The sequence below is a fragment of the Carassius auratus genome, chromosome 20, assembly GCF_003368295.1.
Source record: "Carassius auratus strain Wakin chromosome 20, ASM336829v1, whole genome shotgun sequence".
In the NCBI taxonomy this organism is placed as follows: Eukaryota; Metazoa; Chordata; class Actinopteri; order Cypriniformes; family Cyprinidae; genus Carassius; species Carassius auratus.
This window is the reverse complement of record NC_039262.1, coordinates 27518364-27543043: the sequence shown is the minus strand read 5'-3', so window position 1 is coordinate 27543043 and position 24680 is coordinate 27518364. Positions and strand designations below refer to the sequence as shown.

General features: G+C 41.5%; 1 protein-coding gene across 15 annotated transcripts in view; it reads left to right on the top strand.

Annotated features, from left to right (window-relative positions):
* The window catches only part of LOC113037695 (protein 4.1-like), a 75404-nt gene that overhangs the window by 35099 nt on the left and 15625 nt on the right, over positions 1 to 24680 (top strand). For 4 of the 15 annotated variants that reach the window (XM_026195023.1, XM_026195016.1, XM_026195011.1 and 1 more), the window contains exons 5-18: positions 2126 to 2230; positions 2920 to 2962; positions 4599 to 4674; positions 4748 to 4966; positions 5846 to 5933; positions 8195 to 8347; positions 8436 to 8533; positions 10310 to 10482; positions 15237 to 15322; positions 19272 to 19346; positions 19464 to 19496; positions 20160 to 20219; positions 22518 to 22676; positions 24423 to 24515. In XM_026195023.1, coding sequence (XP_026050808.1) covers positions 2126 to 2230; positions 2920 to 2962; positions 4599 to 4674; positions 4748 to 4966; positions 5846 to 5933; positions 8195 to 8347; positions 8436 to 8533; positions 10310 to 10482; positions 15237 to 15322; positions 19272 to 19346; positions 19464 to 19496; positions 20160 to 20219; positions 22518 to 22676; positions 24423 to 24515 — 1461 coding nt within the window. The remainder of the gene's footprint in view (positions 1 to 2125; positions 2231 to 2919; positions 2963 to 4598; positions 4675 to 4747; positions 4967 to 5845; positions 5934 to 8194; positions 8348 to 8435; positions 8534 to 10309; positions 10483 to 15236; positions 15323 to 19271; positions 19347 to 19463; positions 19497 to 20159; positions 20220 to 22517; positions 22677 to 24422; positions 24516 to 24680) is intronic. The other 11 variants (XM_026195024.1, XM_026195018.1, XM_026195015.1 and 8 more) reach the window with 8 other exon arrangements.

Below are 24680 nucleotides of genomic sequence, written 5' to 3'. Positions count from 1 at the left end.
TGTCTGATCTCTCATCAGTAAATCCGCTGCGAGTGAATGCTGGCATTAGTTTGTGTAATTGCATCCATAACAGCAGCTTATGGTTTTCTGTGTGTCGTGTCATATCCAGACAGATTAAGACTCTCTCTGTGTGTTTATTTATGAGCGTGTAGTTGATATGAGACTCAAACTGACACCTGGCACGGATGCAGCATCAGATGTTGTTGTTGTCAGCCATTCCTCATTTATCCCATGAAAAGAACTGTCTGACAACACACACTTATATATTATGTAAGTCTGTAAGTCTGCTTCTAGTTTGGGGATCTTTCACTCAAAAGGACTGAAACAAATCATTTAAAATAATAGTGTTACACTAAAAGTCATCCTTATCTGTCAGTTTAACTGAATAATATCTACATTTCCTGTCATGCTCTAATTGTATCCATTAGAAAAATAATATGCTGCTTGACATGATCACAAGCAGTTGTTTTAGGTGATTTTATTTACATTTCTGTTTTAACAACATTGTTTGACATGATAATTTCCCCTTTTGTTTCAATTCTAAACCCTGAGTCCCTGCAGCACAGAAGCAGTCATCAGTCAATACATTGTATGAGTCAAAATTATACATTTTTTTTTGGTCAAAAATCATTAGGATATTAAGTAAAGATCATGAAGATATTTTACCGTAAATATATCAAAACTTCAGTTTTGATTAGTAATATGCATTGCTAAGAGCTTCATCTGAACAACTTTAAAGGTTTTCTCTCAATATTTAGATGTTTGTGCTCCCTCAGATTCCAGATTTTCAAATAGGTGTGTCTCAGACAAATATTGTCCTATCATAACTTTCAGATGATGTGTAAATCTTAATAAAGCAAATGGACTGTTATGACACACATAGACTAATTATAGCATGTATTACTACAGTATGGGTGTGCTCCGATTGATTGCCTACTGATCACTGTGGGATGTTTGATCAGCGGTCTCTGTGAAGGCCAATCTCAAGCTGATGACACTCCTACAGTGAGGTTTGGCCAGACATCCGTCCAGCGCGGGTGATTTAATTATAATGAAAGTTGAGCTACAATTCATATTTCTTCATTAACTTAGTAAATTGAGACAATTTCACAAACCATGTGAGTGAATCACTGTGCGCTCTCTTTTTCCTCTCAAAATGCACACATGGCATTTTGTGTACAAAATTACATATAAACATATTTTCCTATTCTATTTTGCCTGGAAACACTTCCAACACGCTTGCGTGTCGCGTGAAAAATAGGCATCAGTTCTATTCCTAGCACGGTGTGTTTTCTCTGCGCGGCTGAGATGCGCCTCTCACGCAAGCAGTCTGCAAGCTCTAACCTGTTAACATGGGAGCCGAATTAAAAACAGACACGCCACGCGGCTGAGACGCTTGCGCCACGCATCCAGAGTGTCACCGGCCTAAGTGAGCTGCGTGCTGTACGGTCAACACAGGAATGGTACCTGCACTATGAAGGCAATGTCGCATCATCACTAAGTTTATAAATTGCATTTCTTTGAATTCTTGCCAGTGTTTAACCATTCAGCGCTCGTGCTCTCTCCTGGAGACGGAGCGCTCATGCACACGCACCCGGTTCACATTTCTCTGTTTGCAGTGCATATCTGGTGCATACTCTGTTAATGGATTAGAGCGTGTGCAGTACACTGTTCTGGGAGCAGTGCAGAGATCCTGTCCACTGCATGTGCTGAGTTAAAGTGACAGCGCATTGTTTGCAGTGAATATGAACATGGATTCACACGCAAATATAGTAATTAGCTCATTCTTCATTTGTGCTGGCAAGTGGTGTCCCTCTACTCTACAACGGTTGAAATAAACCATTAAATGATTGCATGTTGGTATTCTGTAGGGCAAACACTATTTGTGCACAGTTAATAGTTAAATTTTTGTTTTAATTCATGCATATTTAATTGAGTTTGAGAGATTGTATTTGTAACAAATCATGCATGTTCCCTCCTTACCTCAGAGAGGTATCATGCAACTGCAACAATATAACATTTAACACAAATAAAGCTGTTCAATAGGAAATCTAGATTGTATTTAAAGTACTGTTATAAGAAGTTGTTTAAAAAATAGCATCTCTCTCTTCTTCACTGTGTCTAGAAACGGACGAAAGGCCAGTACCTGTTTTTTCAAGTCTGCGAGCACCTGAATCTGCTGGAGAAGGACTACTTCGGCCTGAGCTTTAAAGACCACGCTGAGCAGAGGGTGAGTTCAGAAAGATTGTGTTCCTCAGAGCAGTCTGTGTGACTCGTGCGCTGTATCATGCTTATTAAGATCTCAGTGGCACACATCAGTCTGTTATCACTGTGGATGTGTACTGTAGAGGTGCATCCTGGGATTGGCCAGGTGCCAGTGCTTCAGTTCAGCTGATTGAGCCAGGAATCAAGGACAGGTGTTTCAGACACGTCTCTGAGTCACTTCAGAAGCACCCAATCAAATCTGTTCATTATTCTCTCATTTCTTTTATTTTTACCCCCTAATTCTGTGGTTTCATTCAGTTTTAATATTTGGAAATGGTGTTTAATCAATTAAATTAATAAAAACTATTTAATAAAGCAACTTTACATTTATTAATTTATTAACATTTTAATAAGATATTGTTGCATGTTTTTGTTTTCTAAAAAGTTAGAAAGAGTAATAGTATGTGTAGACCGTAGATCATTTAAATAAGAGTATTGGTAACACACTTTAGCAACATTTAAAGAGATTCACCACCAGAATTACCACACCGTAGAAAGCAGTGCGCACACTATAACATGCAAACAGCCGAGAAGTGTGCTGAAGTGCAGTCAGAGCGCATCTGAATCCAGAGTCAGGCTGAGGTGGATGTGAATGCAGCGAGACAGAGCTGTGTCCAGTGATCTGACCGACTCCTCTGTGTTTGTGTGTTACAGTGCTGGCTGGACATCACCAAGGAAATCAAGCGTCAGATCCGCAGTACGTGCTGTCTCTGTGTCTGTCTCTGTCTCTGTCTCTGTGTCTTCATGTGCTGGTCTGGGTGGGTGGGAGTAGCTGACAGTAACACAGACCCTGCTGCTGCTGGGAGAGCTGTTATTATCAGAGAGCACACACACACACACACACACATCACAACATCAACACTACTCGGGTTTATTTAGGAGCCCAAACGGTTCTGCAGCTTGTGATATAAATGAGTGAGATCTTTCTACCAGTTCAGCAGACTCTGACATAAACTGATGTGAATATGAGTCTGTGCTCTGTATCTGCGGTAATGAGATGAGATGTAAATGATCCACACATATAACACAGTGATCGAGAGCTGAAGATGTGAGATGTTCTGGAGGCTTGTGAAGATCATTCCTCCGCTGAGGAACAGTGAAAGTAAAGCTCCTCAGAAGATCCTGAGGATCAGATTTGAGACTCTAAAACATGATTGATGGAGAATCAAGAAAAGCTGAGCTGCTTCAGTCCAGGAAGAGTTCATCTGGAGATATTACTGACCTTATTCTGACCTTTACTTGATCACAATCAGACAAGATCTGACAGCAGAAGCTCCGGCTGAAGGTAAATCTCTGAACTATCAGCAGCTCTACACAGTTAACGTCTGCTTGTATGGCACTGGACTGCAGGGAATGAGTGTGTGCTGAACACTTGCATTGTTTGACATGCGGTCACACACACAGGTGAATCAGACGTCTGATCTGCTGCTGTGACTCAGTCTCTGCGTCTGTAGAGCGTCTGGAGGAGAGCTGAAAATAGACAAACAGGAGAGAGCGAGAGGAAACACAAGAGCTGCTCTCCTTCAGGACACGTCTATAAAAAAGGCAGCTGTGTCCTCGTTTCCAGAGTCTCTGACTGAAAGAATGAGTTTCTAACTTTGTTGCACAGCACACACACACACACACACACACACACACACACACACACAAATACCAACGAGCAAGACCCAGTGCAGTTCATGAACATGCAGAGTTATGAATTGTTAATCTGCAGCATTTTGTTCAAATAGAGACATATTTGTGAATACAGCTGTTATAGTTTGTATTAAAGTATCATCATTTGTGCAAGTAGTGATTGTTTAAATGTGTGGATCAGGCGACGCGTGTGCATTCATACACATCTCATCTGAGTCGATCTGTTTGATTCAATTGAGTTTCGAGACGTTCATTCCACCCTTTTATCCTTGAGCAATCCACACGGGGGGAAATGATGTGAAGTGTGAAAATGAAGTCTCAAGATCCAAATGAACCGAACAAGATCGACTCGAACTAGACGCCAGTTAATGCACGTGTCACCTGATCCACTTATGCACGGATTCCTTTCTGCATGAACTATTTATGATATATTAATGCAGAACAGAACATTTTCAATCTGAATGACTGTACTGTACACAATGCATCTCTGTGACACCCAGGTGTCCAAAACAGACCCTCACACCTCTGTGATAAACATGATGTTTTTTACCCCGTCTGAATCAATAGAAGAAAAATGCAGACGTCAGGTGATAAGAATCCAAACTCAAACGTAGTTCAGAAGACTAGTCCCGTGTGAATAGATGTATGTAGATAGTGGGCCTTGTTTAATCCGCTCTCTCTGGTGTGTTTCTCTTCAGACTCTCAGTGGCAGTTCACCTTCAGTGTGAAGTTTTACCCTCCGGACCCGTCTCAGCTGACGGAGGACATCACCAGGTACAGGAGCGTGTCTCCTCTGCTCTGAAACACTGCAGGTGTGTGTCTCACGGTTTGTCTCCTGTCTCTGCAGGTATCTGCTGTGTCTCCAGCTGAGGCAGGACATCTCCTCGGGCCGGCTGCCCTGCTCCTTCGTCACACACGCTCTGCTGGGCTCCTACACCCTGCAGGCGGAGCTGGGGGACCACGACCCCGACGAGCATCGGCTGGACTACATCTCAGACTTCCAGTTCGCCCCCAACCAGACCAAGGAGCTGGAGGAGAAGGTGGTGGAGCTGCACAAGTCCCACAGGTCTCAACAAGTCTTGTAGTATTACACAACTCTTCACTCTATTACATTTAGGGACAGAAAACGGGAATCACGACACAGCTTAATGTGATGATTCAAGTCCAAAAATATATATATATATGAGAGCTGCGTGCTCAAAGTCACACCGTGGCACTGTTTCAGCAGTCTGCACCCAGTGAATAATGCACAGCTGTGTCAGGTGTTTGTATGGATCTGCTGTCTATCAGGGTTTACTTCATGATGTTGTAATGTGTTTGAATGAGCTGGGAGACACACACAGACATTTCACAATAAGAGTCCCTGTGTATTTCAGGCTGGTTTATTATTAAACGTCTTACATTATGCATTTTCTTAATGAACCTCATGGTTTTAGTCACAGACTAGATCTGGCATGTCATAGGTAGAAAATACTAAGAACATTATTTCACGTGTGTTAAGATGTAGATTTCACTAGTATCTGCAACATTATCAGCTTATTCCCTTTTTTAAACATACTCAATATAATATTATGATATATCAGAACACCATTTTCAATACATTGAATTGATGAAGCTTGTAGTTAGCGTGTTTTTGTGTAACAGGAGAATATTTGCGGTTTAATTAAAGAAAAGGTTTTTGTTTGAGTGCTCTGTAGGGACAGTATTAATCTGAGAAGGTCTCTTGCAGGTCGTGTGTTTTAAATGTAGAGTAATAACTGGGAGCAGATAGACTGTGACATCACTGGTGTCTTCATCTTTGGACAGCAGGAATCCTCTTCCTCTGGAGTCATGAGATGCAGCGCTTGTGTCTGTTTGATTCCCTCACTAGAGACCTTGTGATTTCAGAGCTCCTCACTGACGTGTCCTGATTACACCTGTCTCATATCTCCTCCTGCTCTTTCAGGGGAATGACTCCAGCCCAGGCAGACACACAGTTTCTGGAAAACGCCAAGAAGCTCTCCATGTACGGTGTCGACCTGCATCACGCCAAGGTAGATCATCTCCAGACTGTCTTCTATGTTCATCAGCCCGTTGCTGGTTTAGTTTACTAGCAGTCCACAGAAAGCAGCATTAGGGTTAGATGTGTGATCTGCTGAGCTCTAGACCCGGCGGGAGCAGCTTCAGCTGAACAAACACTCAGACAGAGAGTCTCAAGTCTGAAGCTGACCATCATATCAAATACATAAAACCATAAACTTGAGTGAAAACAGAAAATTTGAAAATAACTGAAACATTTATGTAATTTTAGTTCAACTTTTTCCATTTAGTTTAACTTGATATACAAAAATAACTGAAACAGCATAGTTCTGATTTAAAAATTTCCAGCACATAAATGTGATGAAGAAAATGTCACAATATAACACGCATCTAGATAACACTCAACATTGAGTCTACACATGAATTATTTAGTATTTTCTGGGTGTGCTGAGGTGGTTTTGTCTCATGAGGCTGGTCTGCTCTCCTCCGAGGGTCAGAGGTCACTGGAGACCTGTGGCTTTGAGCACTTCCTGAAGCGCTGATGTGTGAGAGAGCAGCTGGAGCTGTGCTGGTGTTAAAAGCCTCTCGTGGCGACAGATAGTCTGAGTTCAATCTGTTATCAGCACTATTGATTCCTCTCAGAGCTGTACGGTTAACACAGACGGATCAATAATCAGTGCTCCACGGCCCAAAAGCCCCCGCAATCACCATCCATTTAGGACGTTACATAAACACATTCAGATAAGTGCTGGTGTGGACGCATGATGGATGCCAGTTATAATAGTGTTAAGACACTGAAAGAGTTTGAGTTTGGAGTGATTTATAGTTATTGTGTGTAACGGCTGGTGTCAGTTTCTTCTGTGAACCTCTCCGGACCTGCTTTACTTCCAGTGAACTGAAAAACAAATCAACACATCAATGTCTGAGTCTGTGGTGTGTGTGTGTTCATTCAAGTTTATTTGTATAGCGCTTTTTACAATACAAATCATTACAAAGCAACTTTACAGAAAATTATGTTTCTACAATATTTAGTAGTAGCTTAGGTGACTGTCAGTTTGTGCACGTTTGACAGGATTTGTAGAAAAATGAATACAAGACGTAGTCAGCCAGACGATGAACATTATTTATTTTATTATGAATTAATAATTGTTATATGATGTAGTCACACTTGTAGCAATATTTGTTAGTTCTGTTGTTGATTCAGGGTTAGCATCATCTGAGGTCCTCTGAGGGTCAGCATCATCTCTTCTCAGGTGTTCTGGATCCAGACTGGAGCTTGTGTAAATCCTAGTTACATAGAAACAAAATAGTGACATCATTAACATAGCTGCTGTTCCACCAAAGTAAAATTAATTAGTTTAACCCAAACTAAAGTATAAAAATGTGCATTTGATCAGATGCAACTACAGTCACAATTTAAGAGATACATTATTCAACCACCTAGAAGTGCATTACAATAATCCAGTCTAGAGGTCATGAATGCATGAACTAGCTTTTCTGCATCAGAAACAGATAACATGTTTCGTAGCTTGGCAATGTTTCTAAGATGGAAGAATGCAGTTTTTGTAACATTGGAAATATGATTTTCAAAAGACAAATTGCTGTCTAATATAACACCCAGATTTCTGACTGTAGAGGAAGTAACAGTACATCCGTCTAGTTGCAGATTGTAATCTACAAGATTCTGTGTAGTGTTTTTTGGTCCAATAATTAGTATCTCTGTCTTATCCGAATTTAATAAGAGAAAATTATTTGTCATCCAATCTTTTACATTTTGAACACAGTCTGTTAGCTTAGATAATTGGGAAGTTTCATCTGGTCTCGTTGAGATATATAGCTGAGTATCATCAGCAAAACAGTGTATACTAATTCCGTATTTTCTAATAATATTACCAATGGGCAACGTGTATATTGAAAATAGAAGGGGACCTAGGACAGATCCTTGTGGCACTCCATATTTTACTGATGATAAATGAGATGACTCTCCATTTAAGTAAACAAAATGGTAGCGATCGGACAGGTAGGATCTAAACCATCTTAGTCTGCCCTTAAATATGTGTGTGTGGCCTGCCCTAGTGTATGTGTGTGTGGGAGATCTCAGATCTGTCTCAGATATCTGTGAGTGCCTGCCTTTATTTTTCTAGTAGTTATTGAGATTGATTGAGTTTTTACTGATCTCCTCCTGACATTAAGAACAGATGTGTGAGCAGAACACATCCTGAAGGTGGATGTGAGTGTCTTTCAGTAAAAGACTGCTTGTCCTCTCTCTTCCCAGGACTCGGAGGGAGTGGATATCATGCTGGGAGTGTGTGCAAACGGTTTGCTGATCTATAAGGATCGTCTGCGGATAAACCGCTTTGCTTGGCCCAAAATCCTCAAGATCTCTTACAAACGCAGTAACTTCTACATCAAGATCCGGCCGGGAGAGGTACGACTGAGCAAAACATGTGTCAGGCTGATGATAATCACTGTCAGTAAAACTGAGAACATGATTTATGTGTGTGTGTGTGTGTCAGGCCGAGCAGTTCGAGAGCACCGTCGGCTTCAAGCTGCCCAACCACCGGGCTGCCAAAAGAGTTTGGAAAGTGTGTGTCGAGCACCACACCTTCTTCAGGTAAACATATCAGCAACACAACAGAGGTTCTGGTGAGCTGAGAGACTTTAGGTGACCGCAGCCTCACAAGACCTGAATCCATCCTGGAGGGTGAGGTGTGTGTGTGTGTGTGTGTGTTAGAGCTGCACGGTTAATCCTTAAAAGACTGCGATCTCGATTCAAACACACATGCAATCCCATTTTTAAATGACAACGATTCGCCTGTGTATTAAACCTTTGAAAAATCATCCAGGAGCAAACAAACTACTGCTGCTGAAAAAGAGAGCATGTTTGGGTAAGAAACCACTTCACAAACTTTTTAACCACACAGTATTAGTTCTGACACACAGTTATTCATATTATCACTGAAATACTGGGATGTAAGTTTGTAGTTGTGATATAAACACTAATGTCTATGGTTGTGATCAAAACACAGCAAAATCACCTTTTGAAAGTAACGTTTGTGTCAATTTGCATTGTTTCACCACTGAGTGGAGACAAGTGACTGTTTACAGAAAGGACTTGTCATTGAATCATTCATTCAAGAGATGCATTCAAAAACACTGATTCATCCAGTAATGAAACATGTGGAGTATTTGTGAGTGAGACATCGAATCATTCATTCAAACCACTTTTTCATCATTTTAATATTAAAATTTGGTGTATTAAATATATTTTAAAAACTTGCATATTGACACTTTTAAATAAAATGCAGCATTTATATTTTGTCCCACATTATTTTGTTTAGTTCAGAATCATGGGAGAATCTCTATCTGGAAAGAGAAAAAAAAATTGTGATTCTCAAAAGCATGCAGCTCGTGCGTGTGCGTGTGCGTGTGCGTGTGTGTGTGTTTGTGTGCGTGAGATGGAGCGTGAAGGTGGCTGGGCATGAACAGGTTGTCGTCTTCTCTTATGTCATGTGTGTGGTCAGTGTAGCGTGTTTGAAGCGCACACGCAGTGAGGGGTGTGTGTGTGTGTCTCCGGAGAGCTGCGTGACACACTTTAGTGAACCTCACATGACTTCAGATGCACTGCTGCTGCTCTCTTTTGTGTCCTGTCATATTTTATATTCAGTTATGTTTAGTGATTTTTCCTTTATTTATTTATTTTTCAACTGAATGCAGTTAAATTTTTCATTTAGCCAAAAATCTAATATTTAAATTCCAACATACATTAAAATTGATTAACTGATATTGTCAACCAACAAAAGCATCACACAGCTGTGATCTCCTGGTGTAGTGTATCTGTAGTGTGCATGACTCTGACACTGTCACAACACAACATCAGAGAAAGACTAATTCAATGCAGCGCTTCTGGTAATCATTTCATTAAGTGTCATTAAATCGTCTGTTTTACCCAAAGGTTTTGGTTGCAGTTAATACTACGAGTTTGTTGAATGCTTAAATCCCATTGGTTGACGAGTTTTCCAAGGTGTGCAATTATACATATAAGAACCAAAATTCCACAATGACACATAGTAAGAAAATAAATATAGTAAACAACAAGATAAAACTAATTATTTCTATGTTTTTGCCATAAAATTAGGTTTTATTATGCACAGAAAGAACATACTCATTCTCTCGCTCTCTCTCTCTCTCTCTCTCTCTCTCTCTCTCTCTCTCTCTCTCTCTCTCCCTCCCACTCAAACACACACACACACGTACAGTACTCACACACACGAGTAAAATAGTTACATGTCATTTCTCTCTACTAGGGAGTGAACAATGGCCGTGTTCCTGAAGCAGATACACTAACAGTGTCGTTATTGAGCGCTGCTGTCTGTCTCTCTGTACACAGGCTGGTTTCTCCTGAGCACCCCACCAAGACCAAGTTCCTGACCCTGGGCTCTAAGTTCCGCTACAGCGGGAGAACACAGGCGCAGACGCGACAGGCCAGCTCCCTCATCGACCGGCCCGCGCCCAACTTCCAGCGCTCCTCCAGCAAACGCCTCTCTCGCAGTCTTGATGGAGGTACAGCAGCACACCTGCTCTGTGTGTGTCACAGGAACACTGCATGAAACGGCTCTAGATCACATCCCTGTTCATCAGTTGAGTCAGGAACAACCTTCAAGTGAAATCCACTTCTTCTTGACACCTGCCATTTAATTGGATTAGGAAATATGGGCTGGGAAATACAGCTAAAATTGTATCTCTCTACTTTTCCCAAATCTTGATCAGCTAAAATACCTTTAAAATGTAAAAAGGTGAACTTTTTTCTAGAAACAACAGTTATTGTTAAAGTACATGCACATTGTTTATGGCACATTCAGGGCAAATCTAGACATACTGTAGAAAACTGTTTTTTGTACTGACTAACCAAACTAAAAAGAAACATTTAAAATCATATTGAATCAAATCAAATATAAAAATATGAAAACTATTCAAAGTGTAATCTTCCTTACCAAAATTGTGGCAACAAAGCAAGTTATTTAAAGCAGAAAGAAACATGACTCACTTTGAATCCAGTTGTCAGTCCTTTGCTGTGAGTAGCTAGTGGTGTGAGAAATAAGGCAAAGCGAGACAGGAGCGTTCCCTTTCTAAATCACTTTATTATAGTCAGTGAATAATCGTTGTGTTTGTTGTTCGTGGAGACATGCTTGTTCTGAGTAACAGAGGCACGACACATCTGACTGGTGCTCAACAGAAATGTCTGGAAGGGGCTACAGGGGTCAGTGTAGATGTGAAACGCTGGAAACAGAAGCACATACAAGAGTTTGAAAGCACAGAGGTGAAGGAGCGGTATTTGTTTGGCTTTCTTAAATGTGAGCTAAACATTTAATGTTCACTGATTGTATATCATCAGCAGAATTATTATGATTTGATCTCCAATATCTGATATACAGCCCAGCCCAACTGGAAAAGCCAATTGCTGAAATGATTCATTTTGATGTAATATTTTCATAACTATGAAATGTTGCATTGGATGGCCTGTGATGTTGTGTGTGAGTGTGTGTTTGAGTGTGAGACCAGAAGTCTTTATCTGCTCCCAAACTCTCTGGTCTCCAGTGGGCTTCGGCACTTAGAAAGGCACTGAGGCGCAGCGCCTGGTTTTTCTTCTTCAATACAACATGCCTGAACCTCATCAGAGGAGCAGAACACAAGCGTGACGGGCGGCTGGTGCAGCAGCAGGCGTGACGCAGCGTGTTTGTCACTGAGCTCTTCCCCCGGGCCATGAGAGCTTCTAGGTTATGAACTCTTTATCTGCAGGAAATCTCCCAGCGGTGTGTGTGTGTGTGTGTGTGTGTGTGTGAACTGGTTTAATCTACATTATAAAGGTCCAGATGTGTTTACTAGGATGGTAAACCTGAAATCAGCGGCAGCAGTGCTCATGAAGACAGACTAATAAACACTAAATGATACACATGTAAAAGTGCAGATAGGTTTCTGAGAGTTAAACAGCAGCTTCACTGTCATTTGGCCTTTCTTAAAGATATAAAAACAGCTTAGTTCAGTTGGACAGGACGCTTGAACTGTAAACAGAGGCGTCTGCTCCAGACGTAAAGCATGATAAATGAATAAATCAGCGCTCACGTGAACTTCAGCGTTCATTCTGCTTGTTACTTGCCTCTCGTTTGTCTTGTTTTCTCTCTGTATGAATGAACCCAGGTTTGTTCATCTCCGTCTCTGCTGTACTCGTCTCCTGATGTGTTGTGTTCACAATGTAGCCACATTGTCCCGGCTCTCTGCTGTAGACAGACACAGGAAATGAGGGACACCTGTTTCCTGTCTGTGGAGCGAGCAGGAGAGATGAGGGTTTATAGGCGTTAGGCTGCTGTATGAGTTGATGATAAACTCTTCTGATCAGGCTCAGAGCAGAGCCACACTGCATACACATATTAAACACATGCAACTGATGGAGTCAAGTGCTGAACAGAAATATGAGCTTTACCTTTGACCTGTAAACCCTCTTGGGATTTTGCATGTTGTACTTCAGAAGTCATGAAATGCAGTTTCAGATTTTTATATTACATTGATCAAGGTTAGTTTGCAGAATTTTCCCACCAAAAAGATCCAATATAAAAAATAAAAAATAAAACATTTTTTCCATCCTCATTTTGGCTCTCTGGGGAAAAAAGCCCTCGATTTGAAGGGGTGTGTCCTCTTGCAGAAACAATGCTGTGACTGTGGCCACGCCCCATTTACAGCATGTGTGTTCTGAGACTGGAGATGACGAGCGCTGTGATAGAGCCAGATCTGCTCCAGTCTGTTTCCAGTGTGGGAATTGTGTTCGCTTGCTTCATTTCCAGTACATCGTTTTTGAAGTACTCTTATTACTGTTGTTATCACAAAAGATGCTGCAGCTTAAGTAGGTCTGGGAAATTACATCGAGTCTCATTCATTTGCCAAAGGTTAAACATTTGTTTTGTGCTTGGTGTTTTAATAGCATTAAATGCTAATGTCTATTACAAACACACTTTCAAATTGTAAATAAATGCACTGAACTGCATTTTCTCTGAGCACTGCCGTATCTGTCAGTAAAGATATTGTGAAAAACACCCACGTTGAATGAACAGCAAAAGAAAACTTTATCTTTATCAAGTCATTCATGCTCATCATTAATATAAACTTCAGCCATGCCTTTCTAGTGCCCAGAAGAGTTTTCTTTTCTGCACTGACAGAACAGTGTCTGGTTGGACAGCCAGCAGCAGTGTGATCTAGTGATTGACGGATCAGAACAGACCATGATGACGCACGCGTATGAAGAAGAAACTGGGACGTCACCATCCTCTTGATTTCAAATCCAGATCTTTAAGAAAACAATTCATTTTGAAAGAGTTAGTTCAGAGTTTTGAGCTAGTTTGCAGCATGTTTTTACTATCGAGTCACCTCTTATGTGTGTTAACATCAAGAACATTTTGGGTCTCCATTTCATGGCTCCTTTCAATCTGGGGGAAGAGTGAATTATTTTCTGCTGATCCTCGTCACGCAGCACACGCTGTGGTACTTCAGTGTTATGAGCTCAAAACATTCCTGTAACAAGTGGTTTGGTCAACAGTGAGAGCGATCCGTTTGTTACTGGTTAGCACGTGGTCATCATTCTCCTTGTGTAGAGGGCAGTGTGTTAACTCTCTCAGTACTGGATCTGTTTCTGCTGTGTGACGGACACTCACTCAATAATCTGTCATAACACAGCCCAGCTCCTCTCCACTGATATGAGCCTGTTTCTCCTCCTGCTGGGAATCCAGTCCCTGCCTGGTGTTTTAATAATGTTGAGTCCCCCTGGTGGCTGCGCGGGGAACTGCAGGTGGCCCAGTTCTGCAGCGTCTCAGAGCGGTCACAGAGTGACATGATGAAACGGACGTCCCAGCAGCACAGCCTACATTAGCCTACTCTCCCACCGCCAGGAAAAGAGCGCTCACATGTTCCTCAGGAGCATCTGATCCATTATTCACAGGCTGCTAATGGAGAACGGCGGAGCTGCTGTGAATCTCACAGGTTACATTAATACTCTACTCTCAGAAGTGTGCACTGTTGTGCTCTTCTGGCTTACTTAACACACTGCCATGAGAACACTTGTATAAAGCAGATCTAGATTGTGTCTGTGGATGTACATGTGATTTGACCTCAGGGGCTTCTGAGTCCCAGCTGAGGTTTTGACCATGGTTAGAATGAAATACTGGCTTACTGCATAGTGTGCACTCCACCATGTGTATTACAGTACAGGAAACTGTGTACAGCATGCAACATTAAATGTTTTACACTGAAGCGTATGCTCTATTATAGATGCCTGAGATCATCATGTGCATGTTGAATTCAGTAAACAGGGACCAGTTGAAGTCAAATCTGTGTTTAAGTTCCTTATCTTAGAAGTCTGATCAAAAGAGTAATCAAGAGAGTAAAAACCTTGGCTGATGTTACTTCTGCTTCGTCCTCTCACTGGGAATAGAAGTTGTAGTCATGATAATGTGCTCTCATCTACACATACATATTTTGGCAGATGTAGTTGCTAGTCTGGATGCACTTCTGCATGTCCACAGAAATCACAGAATGAAGCCGGACTCTAATTGTTTCTCATGGGGACGTGAGGTAACGTCAGCGTTCACACAGGATCTTCTGTGATCGTATTGCCATCCGAATCCAGTGTTTTTCTCCCAATGGCTAAATGAACTTCTGTTTTTGAAGAAAACACAAAGGTTTTGTGGTCATCTGAATTCACATCTCTGAGATTACAAGAAGGGATCAGTCCAAAAGTCATTATGTGAATAATGCGTGATCACTGTTAAGTGTGACTGTTGCTCTTTTGTAATGTGCATGCATGGACGCTGTTATTACTCACATGTAATGTTACTGTTTACAAGAATAATACTATACTATTTAGAAAGAAACTAGAGAACAAAATCACAAGCTTTTGAAATGTCATTATAGTGTGCACTAATTATAATATAAGCTACATGAATTATTATAGACATTTAAGTAAATCAGGGCTTGCACAAATGTGCATTTTACTAGTCAAAGAAGTAGCTGGGTCAGATGTTTAACTTAATTTAGATAAGAGCTAATAAATTATTTCTGCTAATTTCCACATTATTGAAATCACAAGAGCAAGACATTTAAACCATAGCACTTCAGTTTTTCTCATTTTAAATGGGTTATTTAAATAATCAAATAATAATCACTGACTAACGGTATGTTTCTGGGTGTCTCTGTGTCTGTGTCTGATGTGTCTGTGTGTGTGTGTGTGTGTGTGTGTGTGTCTGTGTCTCGTGTGTGTGTGTGTGTGTCAGCTCCTGTGGTGAGTGTGAGTGATTACAGTCAGGCTGCAGGTGCTGGAGAGAACGGTCCGGCTCTGGAACTCAACTCTGACTCTAAGGTGAGAAAGACTCTCTTCATCATCTTCATCACAGTCCTCAGTTCTATAGGAAGTGCTCTGGAACAATAACTAGCTATTACCCCTGCTCAGATGTTAAACGTACAGAATCCTTCCCACTCATACTGCAACAATGAGTTTCTCTCCTATGGTGTTTCATCTTTCCCCCATTTGTTTGTATTGATGCTGGTTTGATTTGTTTAAATGCTAACCCTAGAATCATGCTGCCTGAATGTTTTGTAATACACTGGGATCATCCTCTGTTTGGAGACACTCATACATGGCTCACACTGCTGAGTCCGGTTCTTGAACAATACCCAGAGAAAGCTCCATCCCCAGCTGACCCGTACGCCTCGAGTCGGTCTGCCACCCCGACGTGACCTTTCTCTGTCCGTCAAAGGCCTGTATTCATGTCGTCCGAGAGCCCTGAAGGAGCGCTGGCATTCCTGCCCTAACCTACAGCTCTCACATGAAGAGAGTCTTTCACAGACGCCCTAAACACAAGCCAATGGAGGATGTTAGTGCTTTGAGAACGTACTGCCCTCAAACACACACAGACCAGCTTCGTGACAATTACAGTGTTATCTAGCCCAGTATTGGCTGATTCTGTGGCGACTGACATTACACCCCTCTGTTCGTTAGATATGATGTAGGTCCAGCCCACTGAAGAGCGGTGATTGAGTTACTCTCGTTTAGGGCACTGGAATCCAGACAGATGCCTCTGTGTTTCTCTCAGGGCCTTTTCACACTCGGTCTGAACCAGAGTTCACTTCCTCTCCAGTGGTTTACCCCACAGACGTAAAACAAGTGATTCAAAGAATAAAAAGAAAGTCACATCAAGAAGTCGACCGATTGTGGATTTTACCGAGAGCTAGGTTGGACCACACTGGCTGATACTGATAAATTTTTTAAATGGATACTGAACGAAAACTAAGATATATATATATATAATAAATAAAAACTGTACTGAAACATTATTTTAAATATATATATACAAAATATTAATATTACTGTATATTAAACATTAGTAAGCTTATAGTTTATTTACTTATGGTAACAGAAAAACAGGAACAACACTTAAACAGCTTTCATTAATCTTAATGTTATAAATGGACTCTTATTTTAAAGTGTTACGGTGTCAGTGATCTGCCTCTAGAGGCCGCTGTCTCTGTATGATGACAGCAGACCCTTCTCAGCTGATCCAGCAACGACGCAAACCGTAAAACTATCTGCAGGGATTTTTGCTGATAACTGATAGTTCCAGCAATCAATTATCGGTGCCGATTAATCGGCAAAACCAATACATCGTCCGGCCTCAGATCAACATCATTAAGGCTATAAAGCAGCTCTACAGAAGACAAAAGTGTCATAAATCAGCTCAGTTTACATTTTATCATCCGATAGTGGAAATGCAGTTCAATTGGTAATATTACTGAAAATATACATATTTGTATATATACGTAAGATTTATTTTTGCCATTTTGCCTTTATAATGACAGGACAGATCAGAGCTAGTAGGGATAGAGACAGGGTAGCGGGATCGGGAAAGGTCTAGAGTCAGAACAAACTCGGGACGCACTTAGCGCAGCTGCACACAAGGTGACATTTATATGCTAAAATAATGCACTGTCAATGATTGTTTACTTCCACAAATTGGTCCAGCTTTTAAACCAACAGTAATCCATACCCCAGACACTCTTAAGCCCGGTTCACACCAAGAACGATAACTATAAAGATAATGATATTAGTGTCCACACCAGCAGACAATATCATCTATTTATTCTGAACACACTCTCATCTGCTGCTTTAAATTATCAAACTTGTGAGATCAGGATTGATTCAGTGATTTATTCTACATCTGCTAAAAAAAAAATGTTTTGAAAGTGATTGCCATGCTATCGTTTCTCTATGCCTCTATTGTTCTAGTTGTGGTGTGGTGTGGATTTTTAGAACGATATCTTTATTGTTATCTTTGTAGTTATTGTGCTTGGTGTGAACGTACAGTCATTGAGAATCTCTTTCACGGCCACTGAAGAAACTGAATTGAGCTTGATTGGACTCCACAGCCTGGTGTGAAAACGCCCTCCTCTCTCCTCCTTCTGCACCAACACTCTGCCAGCTTATGTTGTCTAACACCTTGCCCACACACACACTGGCACACCCCTAAATACCAGCCTTTCCTAATGTGTCATCCCTCACACCCCGACCTCGACTCGGCTCACTGACTAATGTTGTGTTTCTCTCTCCCCTTCTTTTCCCCGCGCACTCCATCATGTCTTTTTTCCATGCACATTCCTCTTCCGTTGCATTCTGTCGTTTGCACCCATGCAGTCTCTCTTCATGTTCCCATTCTCCCCGTCCTCCTCCACCCTCTCCTCCCTGCCGCCCACCCTCGACACCATCTCTGAGCTGGACGTGTTGTCTGACATCTGCGAGGACGAGCCTGATCTCCACCTGGAGCCGGACTCTGATCCTGTGAGCCTGCCGACCCAAGACTCCGGCAGCGGCGAGGGTTTGTCCACAGAGTCCCGCTTCGCCCTGCCCTGGCTGGGTCTGTCCGTGCTCCACTTCTGCAGGGGTCTGCACCTGCCCTGGCTGCTGGACGAGGACGGCTGTCTGCTGGAGGACCGTGCCGCTCTGCTGCTCCCCGCCGGACTGCACCGTCACCTGCCCCTCTCCTCCCCTTCCCTCCTGCTCCTCTTCGCCATCATCCTCTCTGCCTGCCAGTCGGTGGTGCTGTCTCTGCTTCTGGTGCTGCCTTTAGCCCTGACCCTGTCCCTGTGTTATCTGGAGCCGAAAACACTCGTGCGCTTCAGACCGGCAGAGGTCACGGCTGAGACGAGCTCTCCAGAGGAAATGCACTGTGATCCCGCTGCCTAAACTGACCCCTGACCTCCCTGTTCCTTTCTCCCTGTCTACCTACCTCCTAATTGCTACTGTGTGCATTTTGTCTCTGTTCGCATCTATTGCTCTTTCTCCCGCTCCACCTTCCAGTGCCAGATTTTCAGTGTGAAATGCAGATTAGTCCCTGCGCTCAGATTGTAGCTGTGTAAATCAGCAGTATTCCAGTGGGATTTTATTTATAGTCCACATCCTGTCTGAAAAAACTCTTTCCCACTTCAGCTGATTTCATTAGAGCCAAACCACTCGACCAGCTTTATAAAGGGGTCATATGACGATACTAAAAATAACATTATTTTGTGAATTTGGTGTAATGCAATGCTTTTACATGGTTCACGGTTAAAAAACACATTATTTTCCAAACGATATACATTGTTACTCTTCTCTGCATCGCCTTTCTGAAACGCATAATTATTTTTTTTTTACAAAGCTCATCTACTGAAAAGCGCGCTGTGCTCTGATTGGCCAGCTATCCAGTGCGTTGTGATTGGCTGAATATCTCAAACATGACTAATATGTTACGCCCCTTACCTTATTTGGAAACACACAGCGTCTCCACGGCATCAGTCATACAGAGAGAATAAAAGTTATGCTTTCTTTCTTTGCGTGAACATTTGGCCGTCGTTATGCAAATCTTCCCACACAGTGATGTAGACATGTGGGGCGTGTTTAAAAGAGGCGTTTTAGGAGGCAGTGGACAAGTCTTAACTTTTACAAAGAAGCTCTCTTCAGGTTTGAGACTTTAGTCTTTGCAACTTTATGGATCATATATATCCACAAACAGCTTGCAACACTCCGAAGACAAAGAAAACCTTGAAATCACATCATATGACCCCTCTAATCTTAGACTAAACGGAAGATTTATATGTATTTTGGATCGATTTCCCTCTTGAGTTTATTAAAGTCCTTCAGGTATTTTCTAAGAGTCTCACACAGATCAGCCTGTTCCAGAGCTCAGGGCTCACTCCTTTTCACTTTGATTGGGGATTCAGGCCTTCCCATAATCCATTTCACCTTTTCAGACTATTCTGTCCATTATTCCACCAATTAGAGTCCACAGGTGGAGGTCATGGAGGAGCCAAACGTGGATGCAGCCACATCCATCACCTCTGAAATGGCCTTTGAGGTCTGCTAACCTTCCCAGCATGCATCGTAAACACATTCATATGATTAGCACACAGTCCAGAGGTATTGTAGGACATGTTTTGAACTAATCTTCATCTTTTATCTCCGGTGGCATAAGCAGACGGATGGCACTGGCGCTCCTGAGAGAAAGGTCTTTCACTTTTGTTTAAGATGCAAATTGTTGTAATTGACTGTCTTTTTTAATTTCATGTTTTTGTCAAATTGACAGTGATGGGGTTCTTGCATCATGGTTGTTTGATGATGTGGAATCTTGGCTTTGTTGTGGTGATTGTTTTTATTTGCTGTTATCCTGTGCTTTTTCTGTAATTACAACTGCAAATCCGGCTCCAATCATGTGTGCTCTCTGGAGTAATTTGCTGATTGACTGGCTGAGCAGTGCTAGATGGTGTCTTGTGATCAAATGCTGATTTGCATGTATTTTGGTTACTTCCAAGAACCCTGATACAGATCAGGAAATCAGTAGTGTCACGTATGAACCGAACTGCATCAGCCTACAGTCACATCAGAAGGTCTGAAAGCACATTAGGAATTTGAGATTGAAGATCAGTTTAAAGCTGGAAATTGACGGCTTAAATTCAAGAATGTTTTCAGTTCAACACACATTGATTTGCTCACAATATAATTAGCAGTGAAAATTGCACATTAGAAGCATTTTCTCTGGTGCTCTCAGACTTTCATTTTCCATTATGCAACATTTCCTCCTCATCAGAGATGTTCATCAGATTTGACACCAGTTCATTACCATCTGTCTTTTTCCTTTTTGTTCAAATGTGTTCTCATTTGTAATCCACAGAGCAAGTTGAGAGTGCAGGGGGAAAATATATATGTCAGACATAGCAATTTAATGTTGGAGGTTCGTATGTCGTATGTAATCAATGAAAAAGACACAAAGCAAAAGCATAATGGATGGTGGACATGTGTCCCCTCTCTGGCTACTGTCCCGGGCTGCCTCTCACTCTTCCTCTCTCAGGCTCTGTGTGCATGCAGTAGTGTGTGTGTGTGTGTGTGTGTGTGGGCTGCATGTTAAACTGGGTGAACTCAATGTACGTGATACATGGTGTTTTTAACATTTGTGTAAATGTCTTGTGAGAATGGTTCTTATAGCAACACTAATAGTATTTCCCTAACCAGACAAGTGACTTTCTGCTTTGGTTGTGGTGATCATTTAATTTTAGAACTGAATGGATTTACTCATCCTGGGGTGACCCTGTCAGTGCCAAAGACACCCGGCTCACGAGCCCTGAGACAGACAGACAGGGTTTGGTTTGTGGTTAGCAGGATAATGTGGCCTAAATGTCAGTGTTTAAAGCTGAAGTGTGAGACCACGTCACCAAACACTAGAAGTTAATAGTTAAAAGACAAACAGATCAATCACAGTGTCAGTCTACTGATGTTAAACTGGAACAAGTGCACTCAGTCTGGTGTCTCAGAAGCAGTTGTGTGTCTTTGGCTCCAGTCCTCAGTGTGTAAACTAGTCCTGCCTCACTGCTCCCCACAGACGCTGACCTCTGACCTCTGGCCTCTCACCTGACCCTCGTGATCCCACCAGAACCACACATACTGGGATTGCCAGGGTCCTTCAGATGTGTAAGACTGATAGATCTTGTTCAGGATGATGACTGTAGGGTTCGAGGGTTTATTAGACCACTCATTTCACTGAATATGATTGAAAATGAGGGACAGACGTACAGTCAGAGCAATAGTACTGTTTTTGGCCCTGACCTTATTTTTATCATTTTTCCACAAAAGCTCTGCAATGTTCTGTCAGCTGCACTACGAACACCTGGATGTAGAAGATATCAAGATTATTATACTTACTTTCGTTAAAAAAGTTAAAGTAAGTTTGGAAAACCTGAGCAAACATATATTGCTTGCAATTAGTTTCCTGAAAAGTCTACAGTGGCAAACTATTTGAAACCACCAAAACAAACTCCAAACAAGCTTTTGTTTAGCCTGATTAGTTCAGAAGTGATGTGACACCCATTAGAACTGAAGAACAAAAGGTTAAAAAGAATGTGTGATGTCATTTGAAAGTAAATCTCACTGAAACCAGGTTTGTTTTGGTGGTTTGTAACAGTTCACTAATAAAAAAATTAAATTAAATTAAATTAGGGATGCACAATATTAGATTTTTGCCGATATCCGATATGCTGATATTTCTCAAATCATTTTGGCCGATACCGGTTAATACTTCCCTTTGTTTTGAAACTCCACCACGTCTCTCCTGTGCCGAAATTATAAACCAAATAGTTTTTCATTTTTGCTTTGATTTGAGCAAAAACTGCTTTGTTATGAGTAATACACTTTATTAATGTAATTATTTTTATTGAGATTGCATTGAAAGCCTTTTCCGTTGACAGATACAGATGAAATCTTAAATTGTTTTGGTTAATTTAACATTATAGACTCATATATAGGTCTGAAGCAAAAGAGCTATAAAAATTCTAAAAGAAAATTATGTTTTCTTAATCTTTTTGAAAAGTATGACGTTACTAAATAAATCTGTATATATTAAATTAATTTACACATGCTATGTTAATGAGATTTTTTGCTGATTCCAATAATGTTCCAATAATGTCGTGCATCCCTAGAAAGAGTGGTGGTTAATTAAAGTTTGTTTTGGTGATTTGAAAGTATGCACTGGCGAGCGTGTGGAACCACTGAAGAAACACTGACGAATTTAGTTTGAACCAGTTTATTCACAATGATGTTACACCATTAGAACAGAAGAATTAATGGGTGAAGGAATGTGTGCCATCTAAACATACTCCAGATGAACCAGATTTTGTTTGTAATGATGTCACACCCCATTCGTTCCTCATTTTCACTAGTATATCAGGGCCTTACCAATGTGTAGTTCTGTCCCTCACAACCTCATTGTCTTTTGTCTCAAATTACTACTAAAGCAATAACGTTGGACATCATTAGTTATTGAAAGATGTCCCAGAAGCTGACAGCTCTGGTCCAAGTCTAGCTAGCTTCTGTTCACATCATGATCTATCTATCTGTGCTGAAGGGAGCTCAGGACTCGTGGTGGTCTGGGGTGCGTCGGGGAGCAGTGAGGCTTGACTCTAACGGACTCTGCTCTCTCCATGACTAATGTGCTGGTTGTTGGTTGTCCCTTTGTCCTCCTGTCTGCTTCTTGGATAAGGACTTGGATAAGACCCAGGAGGATGTGTTGAAACATCAGGCTAGCATTAGCGAGCTCAAGCGCAGTTTTATGGAGGCTAGGCCCGAGCCCAGGCCCAGTCAATGGGACAAGCACCTGTCGGGCAGTCCTGTCACCTCTCTGCGTCTGCAGGCTCATGGGGTACGTGTGCTTCTGCCCGGGACTCGGACGCCTCCTCAGACGCTCTGCATGCCCCTCTCGCTCTGCTCTGCTCTGCTCTGATCACAAGCTGGTTTACTCTGGGGGTTTTCTGTTGCACTGTGGGACAGTTGGGAAAATACTGCGTAAATAAGTGTCTTCTAATACGCCATTGAATAATGAGGTGTAACGATTCATTAATTTAGTCAATGCATCATTTACAAATCCTGCCAATGCATATCAGTGTCCTGCAGCACAGAAGCAGTCATCAGTGTCACAGATGTATCCGTAGCTATAGACAATAATACATTGAATGAGTCAACTACTGTCAAAAAAAACTCATTAGGATATTAAGATCATGTTCATGAAGATGTTTTGTAAATTTCCTACTGTAAATATATCAAAACTTAATTTTTAGATTTTTGTGCTCCCTCAGATTCCAGATTTTCAAATAGTTGTGTCTTTTAGACAAATATTGTCCTCCGAACAAACCAGACATCTACCTTCAATAAAAAATAAAAAAAAGACCTGTATGACTAATTTTGTAGTCCAGGGTGATAGATCATATTGATCTTAAAACCTGTATTTTTGAATTGTGACCCGTTTGTTTCAGTCTTTTAAAAAAAAAAGTATGGAATAGTCTACAAGGTTCTCTTAGCTCTATTTTATTTAATTTTTTATCAGAACATTGCACTCTTTGTTCTATTCTAAGTAGCCTGTATGGACATGCATTTAATGTTTACTCTTTTTATTACTTAAAACACATTAACAGAAGCATTCATATCTAGTACTGTATGAATGCAGTTAGAAAAACACAAAATCAAATCATTTAAAATTCAATTGAATCTCATTGTGAATCTGATCGCATTGGTCTGTATTGGCTAAAATGGTTCCAGAATGGAGTTGAAAATGTATGAATCGTGAGTAGTCATTAAACTTGCTGTAAGGTTTTCCAAAAACACATCAGGCTTAAAAAAATAACATAATAAAATGATGTGCTTGAGCAAAACAACATCAGATCTTATTCGTGTTCTGTTGGAGCGTTGGTTCTCTCTGCACTGTTATGACTAGAGTGGCTGCTCAGACGCTGTCCGTGGAGGAGAGATGCCTCACTAACACCTGCCAACATTGTCTGGTTGAGTCTTAAGTAGATTTAAGAGGATGACCCGTAATCCCAACTGTCTCACACACACACACACACACACACACACGCCTCCTGTCAATGGCAGGCAGTTCTCCCTCTGATTGGCTCTTTGAGTTCATGCTGTACATTTGCTCATTCTGTCCTTTGGTTTCCTCACTGCTCATGAATGTTTTGTGTTTTCTAGCAGAATGCTTCTCTTATTGTTCAGGTTTGCTCATTGTCTCTTTCAGCTGCGCACATGCTCTCTCTGTTTATTTGAATATGGTTTAAACTTACTCTTTTATCAGTCAGTGTAAATGATCAGCTCCTGCCAATGACTATATTGCACATTTTTGCATGTGTGTGAGTGATTTATGCATTTTATTTGCACCCGTGGTGGTTTCTGGGTAACAAACACTGTTGTTCATGCTCTCTGCTCTGTTCATGTTGAAATGCTTTGCTGCTATTCCTGTAGTGTGTGTGTGTTTGTGTGCATGTTGTGTGAGCTGTTCTCTCCTCACTCTGTAGAATCACTGAAGTGCTTTGTGTTTCTCTCTCTTGTTTCTTCTGTTTCTGTGTCTGTTGTCGTCCTCCTCTTGCCCTTGGCTGTGGTTTCATTACCATAGAGTCTGGAAGAGGAGCTCACCTCTCTCTTTCTGAGTAAGGCATGCTTCTCTGGGCTGTCTGGCTCCTGCAGTACCACAGCCGTTCCAGCAGAGGCCAGTAAAGTCTCAGCCATTACCACTTCTGCTGTCTGGCGCTCTGTCTTCATGCAACTGCTTACGGCTTATATTCTCTTCTGCACCTCATTAAAGCAAACCAAGTTCATGCTCCGATCTGGCAGTTGGGATTGATCCAGCCCTCGCTGATGTGTGTAGAAACAC